The sequence below is a fragment of the Aythya ferina genome, assembly GCF_964211825.1.
Source record: "Aythya ferina genome assembly, chromosome: 2".
NCBI lineage: Eukaryota > Metazoa > Chordata > Aves > Anseriformes > Anatidae > Aythya > Aythya ferina.
In genome coordinates, this window is record NC_140297.1 from 125,812,070 (window position 1) to 125,837,959 (window position 25,890).

Below are 25,890 nucleotides of genomic sequence, written 5' to 3' on the forward strand. Positions count from 1 at the left end.
TAGGGGGATGGTTGGACTAGATGATCTTGGAGGTCTTTTTCAACCTTAATGATTCTGTGACTTCTATTCTGTCTTTGTGATTTGGAGTCTCTAAACTGAAAATTATTTAATTTAAATATTACTCTTTTTATTTTTTAATGTGATGATTGCCATTAAAAAATAATTTTTCTGCATTTATTTTAGTTTCTGTTATGGGCAGTAGGCTGAGATGCTTTCACTCAGTCACCTTAGTTGGTATGTCTTACATTATTGCTGTACATAAAGGAAATAAGTATGGTAGAGGAAAAGGTGGAACATAAGAAGAAACAATAGACATTTGTTGAAGTGAAAGATTTCTCCATTTTGTATATAGAAAATTGAAGACAGAGAGTGAAAACCTCTCAGCAGGATAACATTTGTAAGTCTATGTGTTTAGAGGTTACAGGGTTAGAGAAAACCCATAATTATTTGTTTATGATAAACTTCAATAGAGTTGAGAATAATAGACAAACAATTTGGTCTTCAAGTATTACCATAGCCCACTGACTAATTTTTATTCTTTAGTTCATCAGAGTTATATCTATGCATGAAACTGTATAAAAAGAGTTCATCCTTATAACCTTGGGGATTTTCCCCCTATATTCATTATTATTGCCCTGCTGTTTTTTGTTTGTTTGTTTGTTTTGTTTGGTTTGGTTTTGTTTGTTTGTTTGTTTTTTGTTTTTGTTTTTTTCCCAATTATGAAAAGATACACTGTTGAATTTATATAAAAATGGCCTCTTTCCCCCATAAAATTCTGAAGATCAGAGTATGGGAAAAATAGGTTAAGTAATCAGAATATTAAATTTTTGTTACAGGGTCTATTACTCTTTCCCATCTCTTATTTTGTTTCTTTTATTTCAGAGGAATCACTCATACAATGAGTTACTATTCTATCTAGAGGTAGTTATGGAGTAACTGTTAGAAACAAACAGATGTGAGTAATTTAATACAGGTGACATCAACAAGCCAGGTTATGATTTGGATGGAGAATTCACAGCTTGGACTGAAGTGGCAAATTCTCAAAATCTCTTGGGGAAATGGGTGAATAAAGTATGTATGTATGAAATAAATGTGTTTGCATTTCTGAGTAATTTATGTTTTATTCAGCTGTATATTTACCTGAGATTAAATATGTGTAAATTTAACTGGAGTAGAGCTTCTGTAAAACAAACAAACAAACAAACAAACAAAAACAAAAAACATTTGGCAAATCAAAAAATGTCAATTGTGTTTTTAAAATGTTTTAAGAGGGTAGGATTACCTGCAGTATGACCTATTTCATATGCAAGAAAATATGAATAATGTTTTTTTTAAGTGTGGATGTGGAACTTCACAGTATAGCTGTTGCTTTATAAATATAAATCTGTGTTAACAAATTAACAAAAGACACATGCTTCACAGTCATCAGTTGAATACAATACAGTGTTTATTGGAAAAGATTTTAAAAGATTATATTTATAGATTATATCCCATATAATAGTTTACTTCTGTTGAATTATGCTTAATTAAAAAAAAAATCAACAACAAAAAACAAAATACAAGGCAGCTACAATGTTTGCAATTAAAGCAAATTGTTTGTGGGCAAAGAGGATAGCAAACTTTTGATTTTGTGTACATCCTTTGAACCATAGTATGCTGACACAGCCCAGCCAGGAGAGCACCACCACGTGCTGCAGCTCTTTGCAGGATCCCATTCATCCGCTGGTGACTTGGGTACAGCGCGGCAGACTGCAGCAGCAGACCTCTGTGTGCCTTCCCTAAATGGGGTCATCAGTTTAGGTCTCCCTCTTCTGCTTAATCATTCTTCTTTCTGCGATTACATCAGCTTAATGCCTTTGAAACCCTGGCCCCTCTCTAAATTTGTTTGACATCTACTGGAAGATTAAGAAATTAGTAAGAGGTAAATGATGATGAGACCACTGCATAAGCTTTATTTCTTTGGGAAACCAGAGAAAGTAAGACTCCCCCTACACTGCAGATGAAATGTTTTGCTGAGGTAATAAAGTAAAATTTGTTTCACATAGGCTGTTAAGAATGTTTTAATTAATGTTTTGTTCACTGTTTTTATAACCAAGTCTTATGGATTCCATCATATACTTCTAGTGTATTTCAAGGAAGCATATAAAAACTTACTGAGTTTACCTCATAGCATTATATTTCAAAACCATTACTTGAAATTACTGAATGGGTTCCAGAAAATGCAGGTAACTTTTGAGTACCACAGCATTCAATAGCGAAATGATTGGGTAGGCGTTATGTTTGCCAGCATCTGTTCCAAATGGCTATGTTGCCTTAATGATTTAGTTGCTGTTCCTGAAAGGAGTACTTTTTGCAGTGATAAAATAGCACTGGCAATTTTGATTAGGAAATTCTGTGATGTTCCCAGAAGTGCTGCTTTGCAGAGATACTGTGCCAAATGTTATGGTAATTTAAAGTAAGTGCAACCCCCACTAAGTAACTGGAATTGCATAGAATGTAAATCATTGAAGAATTTGTCCTGTTAAGTTGTCTCAATGTGCTCGTGTGCATGTATATATTTGAATTACCCTAGAACTGTTGATTTTGTGCACCTACAATTTATGTTATTTAAGGTAAGAAATTATATTTTGTACTTTTTGCATATGAACATTATTTATTCTGCACAGTGTACCCCCACCAAATTCACTATTCTAAATGAGTTCTCATCCCCTTTTTAAAAATTGTTTTGCATATAAACATGAAAGTACATTAAAAGTATTCTAATGTATTTTTATCTATGTAAGTCTCAGCCAGCTTGGACCCTGGATGCCATGGGTGTGAGACCTGGAGGTTCTCCAAGACAGAAACTCTTAAAGGACTCCTTAGCAGCAAAAGAACTTCAGACCATGGAAAAACATCTAGCTGGTATGTATGGTAGTAAGAGATAATAAAATGTAACTTAACTTCCTATGTCAGTATGACAAAGGAAAAGACAATCTTTTTCAGATGCTGATAGAAAATAGGTAAAAACTTTATTATTGTCCTCAATGAAGAATCAGATCAGAGGACTTCAGATAATAATGCTGTGTTTTTGCTTAGCCTTATTTTTTTCATACATTTGCAAAAGATGAAGTGTCTGTGGTATCAGCAAGTCTCCCTCTTTCTGTTCTTTCAGTAAGTGCAATGTAATCAATTAGTCCTATCCAATACTAGGACATCATTTAGATGCCTGACTTGTGACTTGGACTACCTGTGCAACGATGAAAAATAGTCCTCTGTCTCACATACACCTTCTTAAGGAGCTTGCCTTTCTCTTATGAACATGCTGTGTAAAACTGACTTTTTAACATTGGCACAAGTGGGTGCCTACAGCTAAATTAGTGAGTAACATCAACTGTCAGCATGTACCTAGGTACCCTGGTATTTGAAAACAACATTTTCACAAAATCAGATTTTGAAGCAATCAGTTTTCCTTTCCTTCCTTGCATATGGCTCAATAATACTTTTGTCTAAGATCCAGGCTCTTGTGTTACCGTATCTGTTTTATATCACATGTAAATGGAGTTGTGCTTTTTTGTTTGTTTGTTTGTTTTGTTTTGTTTTGTTTTGTTTTGTTTTCTCTTCCCTTTGGCAGTTAATTCCAGTAACTTGCCCATTTTGTTTGTTATACTCATTCTGTGCTCATTGCACACTTCTAGAATATATTGTACCACAAGTAGAACTTTTAAATGCATAAACAGTTGTGCATCTATACATAGTTTGTAAGTGCATTATGAATGATATCCCTATTCTGGCATTTCTGATATGCAAGTAAAATATCTTTGTGTTGCTCTGTTGTCTGCATTTTAATTTCCTTTAAATGACACTAACAAGGGATTTAAAAAATGCTAAGTCGTAATTCAGTTCTGGTATTTACTGTGTATCAGATAATAATACCATGTGGCTGGAGATTTATATGTTTTGTTTTGTTTTGTTTTTCATTACTGTTTAAAAAGCTGTTATTGAAGGAAAACCTGTGCTAAATAAAACTGAACAATTACATTATGAAAACATGTTAATTATATGTGGAAAAATGATTAACATAAATGGTTTACCTGCAGACTTGTTTACTATATGAAATGAAGGAAACATGAGCCACAAAAATGTTTATTTAGCTGTTATTAAATCATTTAATATTCAGATATTTCTTTGCATACTGTATCACCATGGGAAAGTTAGAGGTCTGAATTTTGCAAAGACAGAAATCAGTTTAAAACAGGTAACCCACATTGTCGTTTATTGGCCCCTGGATTAGAGCCAGGCATCTTACAAATTCCAAAGTGATATGTATTGATTTTTTTAAAGCATTATGGAAGAATACTTCAAGACATAATTATTTCAAAATGGAAATAATTAATTTTAGAGGCCAGTTTTTAGTAACATTATTGTAAGGTTGAGGTGGCAATTAGAAATATTAGAAACTGTGTGATAGAAAGAATAACTACATTTTAAAATTGGCTAATTGGCTAGCATCAGAACATTTAATTTTTAAAGAGTTGAAAGACACTTTTGTCTGAGGCTTTCACAACTATTTCATTTTTATCACCTTTATTTATTTTTTATTTTTTTTAGTAATAGTGTTTTAAATGTGAGGAATTTCTTGTGTTGAAGTAGTAACATGAACCTGATGTACCTTATTTTCCTGTTTTCAAAGTGCTACTTCAAACTATATTAATGTTGAAGGTGGCACATATTTAACTATTTTACATAAAATATTATTTTTATACGTATAGTATACCTATAATATTTTATATTATTTTTATTCTGTTTACCTGGTAAGAAGACTTGCAAGAAAATCTGATTTTCTGATATGCAGTTTAGAAAGTGTTTATTTTAGGACTTTAAGGAGCAAATAAAAATGAAATCCACATTTTATATATGTTCACTTAATAGGTGATTAAGTCAGTGCAGCCATGCTGATTTACAGCTTCTGGCTTGTACAGTTTGAAGGAAAATAACATTTCTTTTCTAAAGGTAAGCAACTGTCACCATCAGAATCAAATTACAGTAGAGTACATCAGTGAGAGTGAAAATTCAGAACTATTGTGTGAGATGAAATGAACTGCTCCATAAGGTTCTTGACATTTTTACTTGCAAGGAATTTTCACTTTAGTAGCTATTCTAACCTAAATTCTAACTTACCTTCAGCTAACTTTGTTGGATTTATATCATTAGGAGCATTTATATGAATTACATGAATTCAGAAGATGCTTTCCTCACTATACCTGAACTGTTACATTTTTAAATAGGATCTTGTTCCTTATAGTCCTCCTGTGTAGGGTAGGGACTGGAACACCAAATGGGAGTCAGCTTTCTCTCTTGAATTCTAGACCTTGGGGACCCCTTCACCTGCTGAGGCATTGAAGGCAGACCACAGTACAAAATTCAGATCCAAGCAGGATCACAGATCTAGATGTACTTGAGGTGAAGAGCCCCAGAGTTTTGTTTGGGCAATAGACAGTGAGACCAGAATCAAAAGTCTCATCTTGAACCAGTTTTGGATTGCCCTTCAGTGCGGCTAGGGACTGTGAGTTTAGTTCATAGCTCCATTTTAGCTTGATACTAATGAGAAACTGCAAAAGCCACAGAGAGAAAACTTTGATGAGATGAGAGAGGTTTTTGTAGGTTGTAGTGACGTTTATAGCTAGATGATTCAATGAAGAGGCAATATCGTATCTCTGTGGGATAGATGTGTGTGCAGTAAATCAACTGTAAATAACTTCTGAGGACATGATCATGTGAAACTGTTGATTCTGATGCCTTATATCTTAAGGGTGAATAGATTTTCTCTCCTCAATTTAAAGTTGTCACTTATAGTAGAGAAAATCAATAAGAATTTTAAACCTAAGAGAAACAGAAGTTTTTTTGTGTGTGTTTGTTTGTATGTGTGCACAGATATTGAAAAGGACCTAGCACTATGGGAAGAAGCAAGGCTCTCAAGAAGCCCTAGTATCCAACACCACTGTTTAGTTACATCTGACCATCAAGGCAATCTTCAAGCTGCACAAGGCCAAAATCCAAGGCCTCAGGTGCCGCCTCCAATGGGGAAAAATGTTCAACTCCAAGGAAACAAATCACCACCGTTGCCCGCTAACAGCCGAGCACAGGTCTCAAGTCTTGCAAACAGCCGGCCTCCAACACCTGGTGCACAAACCAACAGGTCATCGACTCCATCAACACCGGGAAGCAGACCTGTGACCCCAAACAGCTTGCTGTCACGGCCTCTTACCCCTAGTAATCAAGGAAATAAAGAAGGTGTCATCAATATGCACAGAAGCCGATCTTTGACCTCTAAGAGCCAAATGGGGAGGACCCTCAGTGCTGCTTCAGGGCTCTCTGTGCAAATGAGTGGAGATGTTGTTGGAACTGTCACTACTCAGAGAAGCAGTTTATCAGAAGTAAGATTTTCAATTTAATGTTTTTGCTACTATAACATGAAGATGAGATTGTGTTTTATGTTGAAGTAATATCAATATACTTAATGTAACTTACTGCTTTGAAAAAAAAACCTTGAAACATAATGAAAAGTAGCAAGGAAATACTGCACAGCTTTGAGAAGTACTGATGAGAGAATGTCAGGATTATTGCACAAATCATACTAAAACACTCATGCCCTAAATTATCCATGAGATCTGTAGGATCTTGCTTAATGCACAGCAGTTTTATTAGCCTTACAGTTTCTGAGATGCATATGTCTGGACTATTAAACACAACTTTATCTTTTTATCTTATCTTTATGATTCCAAGGTATTTTATTCTCCTATCCTCCTGCTGCACTGACAGTGCATAATATTTCCTTGGTCTGCTTTTTTTTTTTTTTTTTTTTTTTTTTTTTACATACTGGAATGATTAGTTAGGCATCTCTGAATGGACAGATTTTCTGAAACACAAAGCTGAACTTCAATGAGAAAATGTCCAACATTGCTGAATCACTATCTATCACTATTGTGCTTGTTAGCTAGACTAATTCAGAGCATAAGAACTTCCTGTCTTATATTAATGGCTTTTATATGATTAGTCTTTGTATTAAAAAAAAAAAAAAAAGAAAAAAAAAAAAAAGAAAAAAGAAGTTAAAGTACCTTGTAAATTTTGAGTGAGTTCTCCTCTGCTAACCTTAGCTGCCTTAAAGATAACATTACTGTGTAGGCAGTGGAAATAAAAGCACCTGTGAAAGAATAACCTTGCTGTCTATCTCAGATACATGCCTCACTAAGGTGATTTTTTCTCAGGAAATGCCAATCCTTCTATATTGACCCGTATATTTAGCAATGGAAAAAAAAATCCTCATTTTTGTTTTTGAATGGCAGTGCATTAATCTCATCACTTGAGCTAGTTCTTCATCCAGCTTAAAAATGGCCAAAGGTGAATACGGTCAATATATTTTCAAGCCAGAAATTTGAAAAAAATATGTAATTGTAATAGAAATCTTTTTTGACAAAATCATCCATCCACTGTTTGGAGGGATGGGTGTGTTTGTGTGTTGAAATTTTCTCACATACCAGAGAATGAGGATTGAAGTTCACTTTTTTTTTTAACTAAGAATATTCAGAAGAAATGAAGGGATTCATTGTTTCTCACTAGACACATCATTTTTTTCGGACTTCACTGTAGTCATGTGATGCCAACTTGGATTATTGTCGTACAGGATCCTACAAGTGCTATGTGATGAATATTTAATCTCTACCAAGGGACAGCAACTCTTTCAGTCCCTTCTGATACTTCCCGTAACAAGACAGGCAATTAAAAATGCTTGCTTCCACAGTCTTTCTGTGGTTTAGTAATAATAATCTTGAAAACCCATTTCATTTGCTGTGTTTTTTTACTTCTGTTTCTAAAACCCCAAACTTTGCTGATACCTCTTATAATAGTGTCTTGTTATACATTATTTTAATGTGTACATATGTTTGTCTCAAGTACTTTAAGAAAAGAGCAATATCATGTTTTAGAGATAGAATAGCATGTCCAGTCTCATCCAGTAAGCTCACTGTAAAGCTGGCATTAAATCTCATCATTCCTGTGCAGAATCGTATCCCCTGTTATGATCCCTGATAGAAGTGACAAACTTTTTTCTTTCTTCATCACTGGGCACAATAGTATTGGCTGCTAGTCCCCCAGCTCAAACCATATTAGTCCCTTCCTGACAATCACAAGACCTTTGACTTAATGGAAAGTTCTCTTGGGACCAGCTCTGATTCCAAGGGGGAAAATGGCTAGTATCACATGTTCATACTGGTGAGCTTCATCTGTCAAGCTGTAGAGCCCTCAGGTCTCAGAAACTGACTGTTGGAGGTCTGGCCAATCTACTGCTGCCAAACTCATGTTTGAAATGTTACACTGGAAACTTTGGGAGCTCTTTTAGCTGTCTTTGTCCATTCAAGTTCCTGCTCACTTAGGAAAAGACAAGTGGGTAAGGACAGATCATACCCAGAAAGTATCTCTGTTCAGTAATGTGTTTTGCCATGTTAGAGGTGTCCCTCTATTTCTGTCCATGTGATTTCTCTTTGACCGTGGAGAGAAATTTGGAAAGTCAATGGAAGCTATGTGAAGAACAAGAAAGCTCTTTCTTTGTACTTTTGCAAATTAAAAATGTATGAAACTAAAAGCTGAGACTGTAACTTACTTTGCAACTTTCATTGTAGGTTTTGTATCCCCTTCCTGTATAAAAACAGCAAAATAAAAGAAGAGAAATTGCCTTTATTTTTCTTACAATTACGGTGTTAACAGGAAATTTCCATTAGATGTGAATGCACTGTGGCTATATTACCAACCTTATACAAGATGCTGTGGTAATATTTTGAAAAAAAATCTGCTTCCTTGCTCTCATGTGGCATTAATGGAATTAATCAGTACAAAACTGATCTATATTTGATGAGAATATGTCAGTTGAAAAGGAAGCAGATACTGAGTACCAGCAAAGTGTTTTATTATAAAGAGCTTGAATTTAAAAAAAAACAGGTATGAGTGGACTTACAAGGTGCATGCTGTCACTTTTTTGGTTATCAGGACTTCTAACATATTTCTCAATGCCTTATCTATGCTTCCTAGTCTGTAATGCGTTTCAAAGATAAGAAGTCTAAAATACAAAAGCATTCAAAGTACAATTCAGAGTTCTTTATAAGTTTTGATAAAGTTCATGCTATAGCTCAGGATGATTTAATCTTGTTATAACGCAAGTCTTAAATAATTTGGCAAGTACTTAACATATCAGCTGTGAAGAATTTTAATTTAATGCTCAAGACTTATAATGTTCTGAGATTTTGTGGACAAGTTTCTGCCTCTTGGCACACATAATATTACAAAGTTTTAACAGGTGTGTTCCATTATCAGCTCTGTTCAAGGCTGAATTGAATTATAGCAAAAAATGCTACCTAGAGAAATAGTTTTATTATTTCTATAAAACTAATAAATCAGGGTTTCAAATCCTTTTGCAGAGATACCTTTATGAATTTACTGTATCCTTTGGTGTTTTGTATAAATTGACAAAGGAATGTTGAATCCTGCTTATCTCCTTAGGATGGATGCCATTAAAGTGACACAATGCTGTGATAGTTATCAATAGCTGTAGAGATGAAAATACTACTGCCTCCCTTGTTTGCCATCTCGTTTTCTCAGCACTTGGAATTTTACAATTACTTTTTTCATCCAGACAGTTTAAAGTGGTGTTCAGTAATATTTATGGGTCTGTCATTGTTAATCCTGGGAAATTTCAGCTGATTTGAACACAGCACTGGTCTCCTCCTAGTCACTGGTGTATAGAGCACAAGTCATAAGGACTCTCTTTTTGGTCAGGTACTTCCATTCTCTTGTACTGCCTGGCTCAGTTCTTCATTCTATTTTTGGAATATTAAAAAGCATGCTGACTAGTGTGAGAGCCACTTGCTCCTTCTGCAAGAATACTACTACATGAACCAAACCCTTTCCCCATTTCAGTGCTGTAGTCAGCAAGCTTCTACTTTTCTTGAATAGAGAACAGTTTAAAATGACATTACATTTGTAAGGCCTGGGTCTGCTGCCTGAGCTTCATGTTGGGTCATTGCAGCAGTTTTTTAGAATTTTTTAACAGATTACTAACAGAGTTAACAATTTGCTTACACCAAGGTAGATCTCGATTGAACAGTCTTCAGTTTCCAAGAACTGAGTAAAACAAACCTAGTTTATATTTTTAAACCAGATGACCTACCAATAAACGTATTGTTGGGCGCTATGAATACATAGATTCTTGAATACTTTGAGTAAGTAGATTCTGATTTTCAACAGGTGTAAAATGAGACAGGGCTGGTAGTCCCCTTTTCTGTTAGGTGCTTATGAGAATCTGGCCAGTAATTTTATGATATCTGGCTGATGTTTGAGTTAACTTTTGGAGACTCAACTTGCATGTCTGAACTACTGTTGGAATGAAACAATGCATTCCACTCTCATCTCTTACCTTCAATATTGCAAAGGAATCTGTCATAGTATTTTACATGTGTGTACATGCTTACATGAATATGTGTCTACGGAAAAATATTTTTATATACATACATATATACATCATGTAAAAAGGAGATGATTGTAAAACATTTTTAAAAAGCATGTATTCAGCTGGATATGGATTATTAACCATGTATAACATTTGTATTTTGATGCTTAGAGTTTTATGGTATCTTGGAGACGAAAGTTTCCATAGCATTTTTCCTTCCTAGACTTTCTCCAATAAAACTATAGGTTCTATATCAGGTTGCAGGTCCTCATTCTTATGGGATTGAAAACAGTGAAAATTCTGACATATCAAAGTCTTGTTTAAGCAAATGATTCATGACATGTCTAAGCATGGTCCAAAAACTGTAGGGACAGATAGAATATCTGCATTAAGATTTTATTCTGTGTCACTGTATTTCTAAGATGAGCATTTATCTATCTATCTATCTATCTATCTATGGCCATAGTAGATTCATAAATAAAGATTATTTTTTTTTTTCCAGAATAAACAGACAAATAAACAAGAATTATATTAAAAAAAAAAAAAAATCTAGGGAATTTGTATACTCTCTACATTCTGCTTTTATTTCAGAGAAAGAATTTTTTATTTATTTTTTAATTCAAGGGCTTTTCCTCTCTAGTTAATTCAAACTAGAGTGTTTGCTACAATCTTCATTTATGTAGTACCATTCTGTCATTCTGTGTCACTTTATCTAAAATAGATCTGTTTGTGGCAGGATGAATTCTTACAACAGCTTCAGCTTACTCATCAGCCTTGGATATTGCCGAGTGACACAGAAAGTGAAGGAGTGGAAGCTGACCAAGACAAATGTAAGTATACTTGTTAGGTGATGATAATATGTCAAAATAAATAAATAAATAAATAAATAAATAAATAAATAAAACTTTTAACTTCCCTTTTACGTCTTACCAAGTCCTGCAAAGGAGTAATGCTTGTTCAGAGATTTTCTCATAAGTAGCAATTACTCATTTATTTAATGGCTGAGCTTTATATGATTAATTTCCATAAACTTTCCTACAGTCACTGAGCATTGACAAAATGATCACAGACCAGTTTACCCAGCTAAGTGAAACAATTTGTACTGATGTGTTAAAGTAGTTGTTCCAGAGAAATAGCATGAAGTTGAAATAGATGCTTTGTGTAGTAAATCTGTATTGACCTGAAAAAAAGCAAAAAACAAAACAAAACAAAACAAAACAAAAAAACCACACACACACATAGAAACTCAGCAGCTCTAAAAGGTAGAACCTTTTTCCTCATTATTTCTGGTTTGTCTGCATTCTTCTGAATTCCTCTGTAAGAAAAAAAAAAATTGTTCTCAATCACACAAGTAATCCTTAATTTCCTACACTCTTTGAAGCAGTTATCTAATCATGAAAGTAAAGGTCAGCAGGATCATAACCTAACTGAGAGAACAAGTAACAACAAGTAGCACACTATAAATCACAATACTTTCAAACTGTAGCAAGTTGTATCTGACTACAAGGTACCTGTAAATAATATTGCTGGAAAAATTAAATGTTTTTCACATTTTCTTTTTATTTTGCAGTTGTTTTATGATCTGTAAGGGTGAACATACAAACTATTTCCATACATGATATACTTAAAAAGAACAGGTGATTTAATCAGCATATTTAGAAAACTTAATATGTGTGACTAAAAATTCCTTAAACATTCCTTAAAATAAGAAAAAGACAATCTCATCATGGAGTCAAACAGTTGTGTATGGGATTCATGGTTAATGATAATCAGGCCAGATAAACAGGGCATATTTTAAAATTATGCCACTTCAAAAAGATTTTTTCTATTCATATAGCAGTTTCACAAATCCATAAATAGCCCAAGGTTTGACTCTGAAGTTTCAGTTTACATACTGAGATACTGAAGGACATGAGCTATTTTTTTAACACTAGCAGTGTTGAAATGAAGTTTTATGTATTCATCTGATTTTAGTCCAAAGTTGGTAACTCTGGTTTTGCTTAAATCTGAACCTACCACTAGGGCTGAAGCATAAGTGGCCAAAGGGAGAGCCTGTTTGGTACCTGCCCTATCTTTGGACATGAATTTTCCTCTGTATTTTTCTCTAATGAATTTACAATCCCACCAACATTTACAGGACTGGCTGCACGTACATGGACTGGTTCTAAGTATGTGATAGGGAGACGGATGCTTCAGGGCACATCAGATGTGCAGCAAGTGTTTACTTGAAGCTGCTGTACCTGAATTGTGTGGGTGAGGGCATTTCTGAGCATCCAAGATCCTGTGCTATAAGATTTCAAGAATTCTGGGAGATAGTTACCATTGCCAAGTGTGAGAGAATAGCAGATTATAGGTTACAGTATTAAAAAATATCAGTCCTGTCTTCAGATCAATAGAGATTATACTTGTCTGAGTAATAATGTTTGTTTTTTCTGGATCTGAGGGCACCAAGAATAAAGAAGGGAAATAAGGTAACTGTAAATTACAGTTTCTTTAGCAAAGAGAGATCTGCAGCGGTAATCTACTCCTCTGAGACTGTATGTCTGCATGGTTAACTGCTGCATCATTTCTAGTTGGTTGGTCTTTCTACTAACATAACTAAAGTAGTAGAACAAGGATGTTTATCAGAGCAATAATTCATGTATCTGAAATCTAATACGATTAACGTTATTGAAAATAACAATACTACCTTGCCTATCTGAGGGGGTATGCTAGTGACATAGGCAAGCAGAAAGTGCAGAACTGCCAATGCTGGCAAAGAGAAGCTGGCAGTTCCCAGTTGTAAAGTGGGGTGTCAGGGAGAGGCTTGGCATACTTGCTGATGCCAGTGCTTGCAGGCAGAGCAGCTGGCAAGATTGTGCATCATTTTTCACTCTCAAGTTAATAAATCTGTGTGGATGTTGGGTGCATGTGATTTAGTGTTGAGGGGCCCAGGAGTTCATAATTTATGAGTCTTAGCAGAAGAGCTACAAAATTAATCTTTACAATAGCAGCACCTGTTCTTTGACTCAGCTTTTAATAAATTACATGTGGATAATATTTACCACATTCTTTGACTACTTTGAGATAATAGCAGCCAGGTGTAAAGCTAGTTTTTGGTAGTGGAAAAACAATGCAAAAAGAGAAGATATTTGAGTCACCTTGGGTTCTTTTAAATTAATACCTTGTGGTTAGTGTTCTACAAGGAAAAGGATGAAAAATTTGGGGAGGGGGAGGAGGGAGAGTACCACTTTCAAATGAACTCATATTCAGGTATTTAAAGAGGCTACTTTCAAAGCCAATAAATGATAATTGAAAAGATTTGAATCACTTTGGCATTTCAAAATCTCCCCATAAGCATAATTTGCAAAACAGGTACAACAGCACCCACCTTGTCTTATGGAAATGAGATCTAGGGTCTCAATTCATAAAAATCAGACTTTACTTTCTAAATCCTTTAGGCTCTCTAACAGCATCTTAAAAAATTATCCTTGTCAGTAAGATCCAAAGATAACTGGAAGTCAATCATTCTTAAAATTTCATATGAATTATAAGAAAATTTGAAATCAAATAGGTACTCATATAAAAGAATATGAATGATTACAGCTAAAAAGATTTATGTTAAAGAAGGAATGAAAAACATTGTAAGAAATATTGCCATTTTTTATCATACCCTCTCCTTCATCTTTTTGTGCTTAATTATGTTTGCAGACATATGTCAGAAAGAGAGATAGGTGTGTATTTTTTGCCCTTGTAATATAAATGTTGTGATTAAAAAATAGGAACCAACACACAATTTAAGTACTTCTGTTATTTAATAAGGAAATCTCTTCTGCCTGCTAGATGTGTTATTCTTTGATATTCTGTACATACTGAGCAAAGAGGAGTGAAAAATATCAAGGCAATACGATCCAAAATCAAGGATTTGTGGCTGTTCTGTGATTTTAGTGTCATTAAAAAAAACTGTAGAAAGGGACTCATGTTTTCTTCCTTAGATGTCACTCTGGACACTTCCCCATTGTTACCTTTAGTAGTTTGCTTGTGTGCTGATTCTCTGCAGAGAGTTTTCAGAGGATGCATAAAGATCATTCTTGGAAAGAGAAGGGATCTGGAGAAAATATTTACCACTTTCACAATGCTTCAGTTTACTTTTGCCAAAGAACTCTCATCAGTTTTCTTCTTTACGGGGTACTGATGCAAGGAAACAGAAGAGCTGCATCTACAATCACCAGAGCATTTTTCAGACAGCTTTTATGTGAAGTTTCAAGGAACTGGCAAGAGTCAGCTTGAATTTTCCCTTGGGAACAGGCCCTAGAAATATTGCTGGTTGAGAAATTCTAATGCATCACCAGCTTCCAAGAACCTTGAAAGGACAAAGGCAGTCTTTTGCTGTAATTTGACCTACTATCTGTAGTCCTGGAAAGGACTTGCTGCCCAAGGGCCTGAGTCTGCTTTCTTGAGTAAGTCAAGAAGTAACCCTCAAAGCAGATTTTCCCAGGCTCAAGAGCCCTGGACAAAGAAGATTCATACACTGACAGTCAGTCCATTTGGCAGATGTGCACAATAGGTAAATAAATTAGGCTGTTATGGAACTTGATAATGGGTCAATCCATATTAAATATATACATATTTGTGTGTGCGTGCATGTGTGTATACACACATTTCTTGACCTGGTGTTGTTAAGGCATGTCAGTTGCGTAATCATTGGCATGGTAAGTGGTTGGCTACTTACTATCAATTCACCCTAATTTCTACTTTCCAACAGGAACAGTAGATACTCATTTCTAGCTCAGATGACTGGATACAAGTCTTGTACTCTCACCTACTGATCTGTGGCAAGAAATTAAACATTTAACCACTATGCATCTGCAAACTGTCTACTAAGTTTTTGCAGTGGAAAGTCAACTGCTAACAAGTAAAAGCTGATTGTTGGGAAAAAAAAAATAAATTGTTATTTCCACCCCATTCATTCTCATACTGGTCTTGAAACACTGAAGTCAAAGGCATTCTACCAATGACTTCAACAAGTATTGAGTAAAACATTCATTTCCCATTCTGCACAAATGTCTGCCTAAGAAAAAGGCCCCAAAATGAAAGTTTTTTTGTAGAATCAGGAAATTCATGCCATGTTCCAGTAAAATTGCAAACTTTACAATTATTGACTGTGGGTAAAATTCCTTATGATGAACAAATCCATACATCTGAATGGTTATTTTTCTTAATAAGTTATGAAAATAGGTAGTCCCAAGACTTGGAAAACTGCTTGATCAGAGTTGATAAAAAGGAGAATTTTGCTGCTGGAATCTGACTGATGTGAAAGTTTCCTCTTACTAGAGCCAGATACCACTCAGTATGAGTAAGAGTAACAGAATCAACCAGGCTTAAAGCAGAAACAGTTGATTGACACCTTTATGATATTAACACACATTCCTGTCAGTCAAATTCAGCTGTTTGTGTTTGTATTCTGCTCTGAAGCAGTACTGAAGCACTGAAAATTTTCAGTGGATAAGGCGAGGCTAGGACTTTTTCTCAAACAAGTACACTAGATATATGACATAACAAATGTATTAGTTAATTACATGCCTGGTTAATAAGAACATATGTAATATGTATAGTTGGAGACTTCTCCCAGTGGTTAGTAAATTCACAGCAAAGAACTTTTTTCTTGTCCTGGAAGTGAATCTGTGTTCAGCTTCTGGGAAACTTTAATTTGAGATTCCACATTCTTTTGGAGAAACTTACTGGTATATTTCTTCCACCAAATATCTCAAAGGTGGTAATATAAACTACAATTTTAAAATGTCAGCATGTTTTATCGCCCCATCCCATATAGCCTTCCTATGGAGTGCCATGAAGGTTTTGTGTGCTTGGTTTATGAGTCGTTTTCCAAAATTTTCTAGACAGTTCCAGGTCTGTTTCGGAAGCGGAATACCAGTCAGGATTGATTTCCTTTAAATAGAATTTCTTCAGGCCTGTTGGATAGCTAGATGTCTTGCAACACCCATAGCTGAAGCTTAACCATTTCATAGCTGAAGCTTAACCATTTCAGCTTTTGGAATCTGAAAATGAGAGAGAAAACAATTTTCTAGCCTGGAACTTTTTCTACTTGTATTCAGTTATTTATAGATAGTGAAATAAAGTAAAGATTGACTTTATTTCAACCAGTAGTTACATCACTCTCGAAAAGTTAGGGGAGAGTTCAAATGCAGCTTGGGACAGTTGGAATCAGACGCAAGGTTCCTAATTTAATTGAATGTGCTGTTATGGCCTTAGTTCATGTCAGTTTGTTTCTACTATCTAATATTTGGTTTAATCTTGGAAAAGTTCCCATTGAACTAAACATTTGAGGGGAAGGAGAAATTTTCCATTGTAGTGAGAAAAAAAAATCTTTTATTTCAGTGCAAAAAGCTTTTTTTTTCAGAACAGGTTCCAAACTCAACTATATATTTTTATGCAACTTGCATTATTATGGTAAACTTAGATTGCCAAATACATTTAACGTTATAAAAGATGACACTGTAATTTTTAAAAATGACATAGAGAATTATCAGGACACACATTAGGTAAATTAAAAGCTGGCTTACCGAGGAATCAAAACATAGAGTTTCTAATGGGAAGATGTAGATGAATGGGGCTCATTAGTGCCTGATAGGTTTAGATAACCAGTGGGAAGGAGAAGTTGAAGTTATTAAATGATATGAATCCCCTGATATAATGGCCACATTCCAGTAAAATGCACTTTATTATAACCAGATGAAATATATTTGAACCAAATAAAATATATCTGGCTCCAGAGAAATATATCTGTCTCTGCTGCAGAATAATGAAGCTTTGTCCTGGAAGGCAGTGACCTAATGGATTTAGGATGATCACAAATGAGAGTGAGCTCTCAGCATAATGCTGTAGTAAAAAAGGGTAGATCACTCCTTGAATGTCTAAAAAGCTAAGTAACAAAGCAATTACTCAAAATAGTATCACCTAAAATCCACAGTTTGGATTGCATTAAAGATTGGAATTACTTGAGAGATTACAGAAGGTGATAAAACATGACTCAGGGTTTGGGAAAACCTATTAGAAGTTTGCCTCACCTAAAGGCATTCAACTAGGAACCTAGGAGATAATATCTGTAAATAGATATTTAAGTAAGAAAGATTTAACTCTTCAAACTGTGATGGAGGAAATTAATACTGTGTCTTAGCAGCCAGAAGCCCTAATCATTGTAACCAAAATTTAAGGGAGGCAATGAAGTTGGAGTCATCAACATGTGGCGACAGGGCTTTCTAAATGATAGATGTTAGTGTAGTTGGAAATTCTGTAGACAGTATGCAGGTATGTGAGTGATCAGACTAGATGATCACAGCTGGAACTTTTTTTCTTGATGCCTGTGAACAGACTTTTTAATTCTCATGGAGAACAGTCTGGATGTGTAATTTTGGTTACCTTCCTGGACACTGCATGTTAGGCATCAATAAAGGTGAGCAGGAGTTAATGATCATGAGTGTACATTTGTGCTGCTTTAATTTCTTCAAAAACTGCCTTATATTTGAGTTTTCACACACTCAAGGTATTTCTCAGTCCTCCCAACAGTAGCTGGTTGACATCACGCTATTACAAACAAACAAAAACCCCTTTTTCTTTACAGATTAAAAATATATTTTCTTACAAACACTTAAAAATGTGCATAACTGCATTTACATGTATACACATTTTTGTGATTTTATTTTATTTTATTTTATTTTATTTTATTTTCCCCTTCCCCCTAATGATTTTAAACAACAAAGGTTCCCTGAGTTGTTTTTATTATTATCATTTAGTCTTTGAAGTAAGGGCTGTCCTTAATGATTCAAAAATATAAAACAGAAAATGTAAGAGTTCAGATTAATATTGACCATAATAATTACAATCAATGTAATGCTATTAATACTTTATTTTGCTCTACACAGTCATACAAGTCTGTAAATACCATGAACATAATTTGTACTTTGAAATTTTTAATTTTGTGAATGGTATTAAATGAAAATGTACATCATATAGTTCTATAAATACTTTGCTTTTTATTTTTGTTTTGTTTTGTTTTATTTTTGTTTTACTTCAAAAACATTGACAAGTGGGATTCTGAGCTTTTAGGAAAAAAAATTGTCCAAATTTTTATATTACACAGAGTTCTATGTCTTGTATAAACAACTTTGGATAGATGTATAGGTAAATTAATAGATAATTATTCCTGCTCATCACTCCAAATCCGTACTGAACTTTATTAAAATTGTGTTCCAAAATAAGAATACAGACAAATATTAATTTACATACATTACAATAAAAATACTTTTTTAGCTGTGTATTGATATAGCAGCTACATATATTGAGCAGAACTTGTATTTGAATCATAAAGAAGTATATGTTTTGAAACACAGCCTGTTTAATATCATTCTGTTAGAAGATTAGTCTAAAAGGTCAAAATCAAAATAATAATTGCTAGGAAAGTAAAGCTCTTTCTCTAACATTAGTGAAAAAATTTTGGAGAATAAAATAAACTGTTGGTTTTGCTGAATAATCACTGGCAGACAGTTAATAAGGCTAGCCATTACTGAAAAGAAATGTAAACTTTTAATGGGAGTGCAGTCTAATTTGCTGCATGTTGATGAAGGAACTTTAATTAAGTCACTTTATTGGGTTTTGACTATATCAGGTTGATAGACTTTTAGACTTTGCTTTTCCAAAACACCTGTTTTGTTGAGTGAACATAAATTAAATATAGCTCTTAGTAAAGGAATGCAACGAACAAAGAACTGATCTGGTTGAAATATCATTTAGCAAAAATAGAATATCTTTACTCAGATAATTCAGTCCTGTGTTGTGGCTCAGCCCTGTGGCTGCCCTGACATATGAGCTGCGTGAATCAGGAGGAGCTATGGACAATATCTGAGAGTCTGACAGTGGTGAGCTGAATATGCTTCCACTGACATTTCAACCAAAAAAAAATGCTCACAAAAATACCCACAGGGTTCTAGTGAAGACTCAAATGGTTATAACACTATGAAAACTATGAGGTACGAAGTCATCCTATGGAACTGCATCTGGCTTAGAAGGGCGTATCAATGAACTGTTCGACTTGAGGACTACTCTGAAGACTTTCCAGCTGGAAGGAACTGGCCATTTGTTGTCCTTCATATTACAGAGTATTGGAAAGAGCTAGGAATTGTGCTGATGATCTCATTTTTTCATGCCTTTCTGGATTCCTTTATTTGCCATACTGGCTGAGTGTTTTCACTACAAGCCAAGAAGATCTTGCTGCAAACCAGTGTGTACTTTTTATTCCATTTAATTGTCACAGCTATTGTTAAGAGATGTAGACCCCATTCCTCTTTCACCGGTGCCTTGTGTAGTCATTTACAACAGGACAGAAAGAGCACAAAGTAGCCATGAAGTATTACCAAAACATATTGGACATGTTCTACACCTACTTTTCACTCAATTTTCTTGAATGAAAATGACTCCATGAAGTGCAACACCCAGGGAACAGCAAGCAGGGAGAACATCCTTTTGCATTAAATAAGGCCTTGAAAGGCTCTTGTCTCCACAGCTGACTGATGGATTCAGCAGATGGGATCAGATTGCTGCAGAAAACAGAAAAAAAGTAGGATGATTGACTAATCCCAGGGTACAAAAATGACCAGGAGGTGAAAGATCTATGAAAGTGTGTTTCTTGTGTTGTTGTGTTTTGTGGTTTTTTTTTTTTTTTTTGGTTGGTTGGTTTTTGTTTTTTTTTAATCCATGTATTCTTCTGCTCTAAAAAATATTAACACTCCTTATTATCTAATTGCTGTAAATGTGTTTTACAAGGCTGAGATTCATTCTAAGCCAAAACTGTATAATTTGCTCTTTTATCATGAAGAGGAAGGATTTCAAGTTCAAGTAGCAAAAACTCTGATGGAAAAGGTTAAGATTTTGTAATGAACTCATAATTGACTGTTCTTGAGCTGTCAGAGAGCAGGTCCATGAATGTAGAGAATAGGGGAAAGAAAAGAGGAAGGTTGATCCTTGATGTGTGACTTCTGTTCATTTTGGTTAAATCTTGTTTGGCAATGTGTAATACCAGCCTAAGTGTTACAGCAGGATTTGGGGAATGCTTATGTTCTCTGTGTCTCATTTCCCTGATCTTTGAAGTGCGATGATGAAATGTGATAACTGACAGCAAAGCTATGAGAAATCACCAGTTAATGTTTCTAAAATGTGTCACAAGTGTAGGCCCCAATTCTGATGTCTCTCTGCATTTCTTTCTGCTGTGATTTCATTAACTTTAAGATGGCTGTAATGTTTTCAGTTATGTTACTCAAGTAAATCAGTGGCTTGCTGCTTATATTAACCACTTCTAAATCATTGTCATTCTTTTTGATATTGGAAAAATCAGCCTGTCAGGGTGTGACCCATCTCACCTAACTCCAGCTACATAAAAGTGAGGAAGTATAGTCTAAGCTATAGCACATAGGAAAAACAAAGGGACTTCAGAGGGTAGATAGAGATCTGTCTTGCTAGGGGACTGATAAAGCTACACTGAATGGACATCCTCAGGGTGTCCATCTCTTGCATCTCCAGCCTGACTCCTCTATCTCATGTCAGCCGAATAAATTTAATTTCTCATCAGTCAAGAATTCTATAATGTATATAGGGTAACATGGAATATATTTTTTGGCTAGCATCCCATTTCCTTCTGCAGCTAAGAAGACCACAGTCTCTGTAGTTTTTGCAGATAACAGTCATGAGAAGAATTTGCAAGTGAAACAGGCTTATATACATTTGCTTTTCTTTTTCCACCCTTAAGACAAATTTGTTACTTAAAGACCAAACTGTGACAATGCTTGTAACTCTGCTAAATGAAGTGTCTCCAAGGAAAACAGTTGTTAAACATTAAACATAAGTGATGAAAAAATATATATAAGGTTAATAAAGGGTAAGAAATGTTGCTAAGATTTCCCAGGCTTTAGTTCTTCTGTTTTGTTGCTGTTTTTTGCTTGTTTTGTTTTTGCTTCATGTGTTTGTTTGCTTTTGATGCAAAGGTTTTCATGGTATGTGCCTTGCTATGTTGAATATCAGTACAGTATGTAATATAAAATCCAAGCTTATCACCTGGCAAAATGAAACTTAAAGATCTTGTTCCAATTGTACTTTGTTGGTTACCTAGAGATAATAGTTTGTTTCCTGCAAAATGTTTTTAATCTCCCAAAGGAAAGTTGCATATTTATATATTCAAAAAAAAAAAAAAAAAAAGTGAAAAAATGTGAAGTTGCTATGCCCGATTTCCTTCAGTGTTTAAAGATGACAAGTTGAAGGCTTCTAAGGTAACTTTATGCATTCAGCTATGTAATTAAATGTAATTAAACTATGTAATAGTTTTCCAAGTGGATCCATGTAATAGGTACAGTTATATCATTACTCTATTTTTACAAACATTTGGGGAGAGGGGTGCTTTACAGTCAGCAACATTTGCAAAACAATCTATTTCCATCTGCATGAGTGAATATTTGTAAAAGCTAAATTTCCATTTTGCTTTGGGGAAGGTTTTAAACCTGAATACAATCATAAATGAAAACATTACTATCTCAGCTTATCTGATTCATTATATTTACCTATTACAGTCACCTATTCTGTTTAATGCATTTTTCAACATTACTCAATTTTGCAGTTAGTATTATTTTTACAAAGCAAAACCCTCCAAATCACTGAATAATTGGAACAAATAATGTAACTTAAGAGGCTCTGGTTCACTTCTGAATATTTTAGTAATGAAAAAGAATCAAGATTCATCAAAATATTGATCCAAATTGTTTATTTAACTGTGAAGTCAGCATTATGGAAAACTTTTACAAAATGCAAACACAATGAAGGATTAGATTTCTCTTTTATCATATTTTGGTGTACATTAAATTTTAGCCCTAACTTCTGTGTTTTCTTTTTGATTTCACAGGTTTGTGAAATCAGTGGGATTGTTGAAGAACAATTTAATTAAAACAAAATTACGGTGATCAAAACTACACCTGAAAAAAATGCTTTAGCTTATACATAATTTTAAATAAAGTTATTTTTCTAGTATCAGCAGTACATAAGTGGAACCACTCTGATATGTGGATGCTGTAATGCACTGAGTCAGAGTGGTGCATTACATATGGTGGTACAGTGGCCTTAGGAAAGAAGGGTAACTGTTGCCTTTTAGTATAAAGTTACTATAATGTTTTTGTTTAGTTTTTACCCCTGTTATTTTGGATTGACATTTGATAAACTAAACTCTGCCTGACCAAATAAACTTTACGTAGAGATTTTATGTATTTTAACTTGTCTAAGGTTTTCTACTCCTTATATTTTTGTAAGCTTTACTCTTTTTTAGATTAACAAACATGAAAGTATTCACCCACATCTGCCAATATGTATGTCCCATTCAGTTCTCACAGAGGACTAGCTGTTTGCTCATAGTCACCTGCAGAGAGAGGTCAGAAGAGGGGGTGAGTGAAAGAGTGTGTGTGCAGGGAGCAGAAACAGGTGTTGCCTGTGTCACATAGCTTTGTATGGAGTGTATCTACTTTGATCTTTAAAACAAATGAAGACTGTTAAAAAAAAGGAACATATCAATAACAAGTGGAGCATGCATGCAAAAATAAAGCACTTAAAGGACTTTCATATATATATGATTAAATATTATTTACCCATATGGATTACTGAAACAAATTTGCTATTTAAAATAGGCTAACTGGTGTATGCTGTGTGCTAGGAAATTTAGATGCTTTTGCACAGACATCAAATTAAGGGACGTGGCAGTTGCATTTACTGATTTCATTTATCTGTTAATTCTGTCCAGTATGTTTTCAGTTTCCTTTGTCTTCGATTGTGTATGCTTGGTTCCTGTATCTTAGACATAATGATATAATGAAATTGCTTGCAACTATGAAAAAAAAAAAAGAGTATGACAAACCATCTCTTTGTTTAACAAATAAAAGTGAATTCTCTGTCATGAAAGTTCCATAGTGTGAACTTTTTTCCTTTCTCACATACAGTCAGTGCTAGCACGTAGAGAGTATGGTCTGTCTTGGTCATAAGCAAGTAAAATGGAAGATACCGCTGTGCTGCATGTGCTTGCTCTTATATGTATCATCATAGCATAGACTTCCTTTGTGTAAAATTTTTCACATACTGGAAACACACGGGAATAGTCCCTTGAGTTCATTGCAGGATGGGGTTTACTAATTTGTCATCAGTAATGAAAATCGATTATGCTGTGTTTATTTCCAATATACCTGAAGAATCATTTGCATGTGGGAGAATATAGTATCATTGATAAGTTATATTTAGTCATTTTTTGTAGTAAAGCATTCTTGTAGAAATAGTATCTCCTTTTCAAGGGTTGTATTCGTCCTTTGTGGCCTGCATGTAATATTTTACCTTGACACTAATGAAAAGTATAAAGTAGGTTTCCCTGTTTCTTTCTTTCCTCCCTTCCTCCCTTCCACTCTTCTTCCCTTCCTCTCTTCCTTCCTCTCTTTCTCTCCTCCTTTTTTTCTTTTTTTTTTTTTTTTTTTTTTTCCATCTGCTTCCATTATTAGCTTAAATTATGAATATATTTAATCCCTGGGAAAAAATATCATCGATTTCAGTGGAACTGAGATTGCCCACAACATTTTGAGAAAGAAATTAGGATTTAGCAGCATCTTAACTCTAGAATTTCTTGCACTTTTGACCACATAAGTGCTTTTGACCACATAAGGCAGAGGGGTTTCATTAGGAATATGTCTTCTGTTTTGTGTTTTTTTTTTTTTTTTTTTTTTGTTTTTGTTTTTTGTTTTTTGTTTGTTTGTTTGTTTGTTTGTTTGTTTGTGATGTGTCCTCAAACATAAGACAGGCTTTATACTTGAAGACACTGAGCACAAAAAAAACAAAAAACAAAAAACAAAAACCTTTTCAATTACAGATACAGTGTATACCATCAGCACTCAGAATAATTAATAAGTGTGCAAGTGTCATGAAGTACAACAGGACGGGTGACATTGGTAGTAGGGTGATGGCTGGACCAGAAGATTTTGGAGGTCTTTTCCAACCTATTTCTCCAATTCTATGTTTCTATAACTTTTGAGTGGTCCAGTTGTAAATGTTGTGAAGTCCTGAGCTACTGAAATCTAGCTTTTCTTGGGACTCATTGCTTTTCTGGGACACTTTCTAAGCTGAAATGTGGACAATAAAGGTGGAAGGTGGACATGGAGATTATATCCTTTTTCTTTTTTTTTTTTTTTTTTTTTTTTTTTCCTAGTTCTCACAATTTTGACACAATCTCATGATTTTTGCTTAAACAATTGTGGTTGGCCTTACTCCCTCTAAAGTGTATGGAAAGTAGTCTTGGCTGATAATAGCACTCAACCCAGAAACCACTGCTGACATTGTAGAGGAGAAGCAGCCACCTGGTACCCTGATGGCAAACAAGCTGGCAATGAAGCTTAACAGGGCAGCAGAACTCCAAGGAGGAACTGAGAAGCGCTTAATAGGAAAAAAGCAGCTGGTCTTAGGGGCTGGGGAAAATAAACAGCAGCTGGGAAGGCCATGCAGAAGGCAAGTGTGATAAACTTGTTTTCACCTTTGAGTGGTGGGAAGCCTTACTCATTTTCAGTTTGACCTTTTTGGCTTCAGGAAGCAGTTTCCATTTGTCAGTTGCTTATGGAATAAACTCTGCCTCCATGGTGCCTAATTGAATTGAGAGTCAGCTGTGTGAGTTCTTCTTGTTAATTCTTCTCTAGTTGTTTGGCAGGAGTATCAAGGTGGTGTTTTTGTTTTGTTTTGTTTTTAACTCTGCACCAGGCACTTCAAAGTCTTCACAAAAAGTTCAGAATAAGCTGTGTAGAAAAATGCTTCTCTCTAGCTGTATGAAACGGAGTAGATACAATGCTCTTCAGAAAGATACTTCATGGGTCATTGCTGATGTTATTTAATTACAGCTTTTTGATGGAAAATGAGCCATGATAAATAGATTATTTTTTTTTCCTAGCCATATGTTTACATCTTAGTTTTTAAAAGCATTTACTAATGCAATGATGTAAGGAAGTTGTATTCTTAATAGTACTTGTTAATGAAAAAAATACAAATGTTATATCTCAGTTTATGAAAATGCATGTAGCTTGTCTAATAAGCAGCTCTCTTTCTTTCAAAAGCCAATTTATTAAAAAAAAAAAAAAAAAGTTGTTATAGCCATATGAGTTTCTGTTCCTTCTTTTTAAGAGCTTCACACCCTTAATGCATTATCTGGATCATTAAAGGAACCTTACTATATCTCTATTCACTACAATAACACAATAATATTAATAGATTCCCTTCTCTACTGCTCATATCAAGTAATTTTATCATTTGGCATGCTTAACGGAATGACTTCTCGCTAGTCCAGTGTCTAGCCCTGAGATTTGTAG

At 34.5% G+C, this 25,890-nt stretch overlaps 1 protein-coding gene across 4 annotated transcripts in view; it reads left to right on the forward strand.

Annotated features, from left to right (window-relative positions):
• LOC311433186 (uncharacterized protein C8orf34 homolog) overlaps positions 1 to 23,438 on the forward strand; it is a 170,267-nt gene extending 146,829 nt beyond the window's left edge. For 2 of the 4 annotated variants that reach the window (XM_084512073.1, XM_084512076.1), the window contains 4 exons: positions 2,784 to 2,904; positions 5,914 to 6,416; positions 11,214 to 11,307; positions 19,292 to 19,428. In XM_084512073.1, the coding sequence (XP_084368199.1) occupies positions 2,784 to 2,904; positions 5,914 to 6,416; positions 11,214 to 11,307; positions 19,292 to 19,335 (762 nt within the window). In that variant the 3' untranslated portion in view covers positions 19,336 to 19,428. Of the gene's footprint in view, positions 1 to 2,783; positions 2,905 to 5,913; positions 6,417 to 11,213; positions 11,308 to 19,291; positions 19,429 to 19,456; positions 20,125 to 22,418 lie in introns of those variants that run through there. The other 2 variants (XM_084512074.1, XM_084512075.1) reach the window with 2 other exon arrangements.
• Positions 23,439 to 25,890: the final 2,452 nt, after the last annotated feature.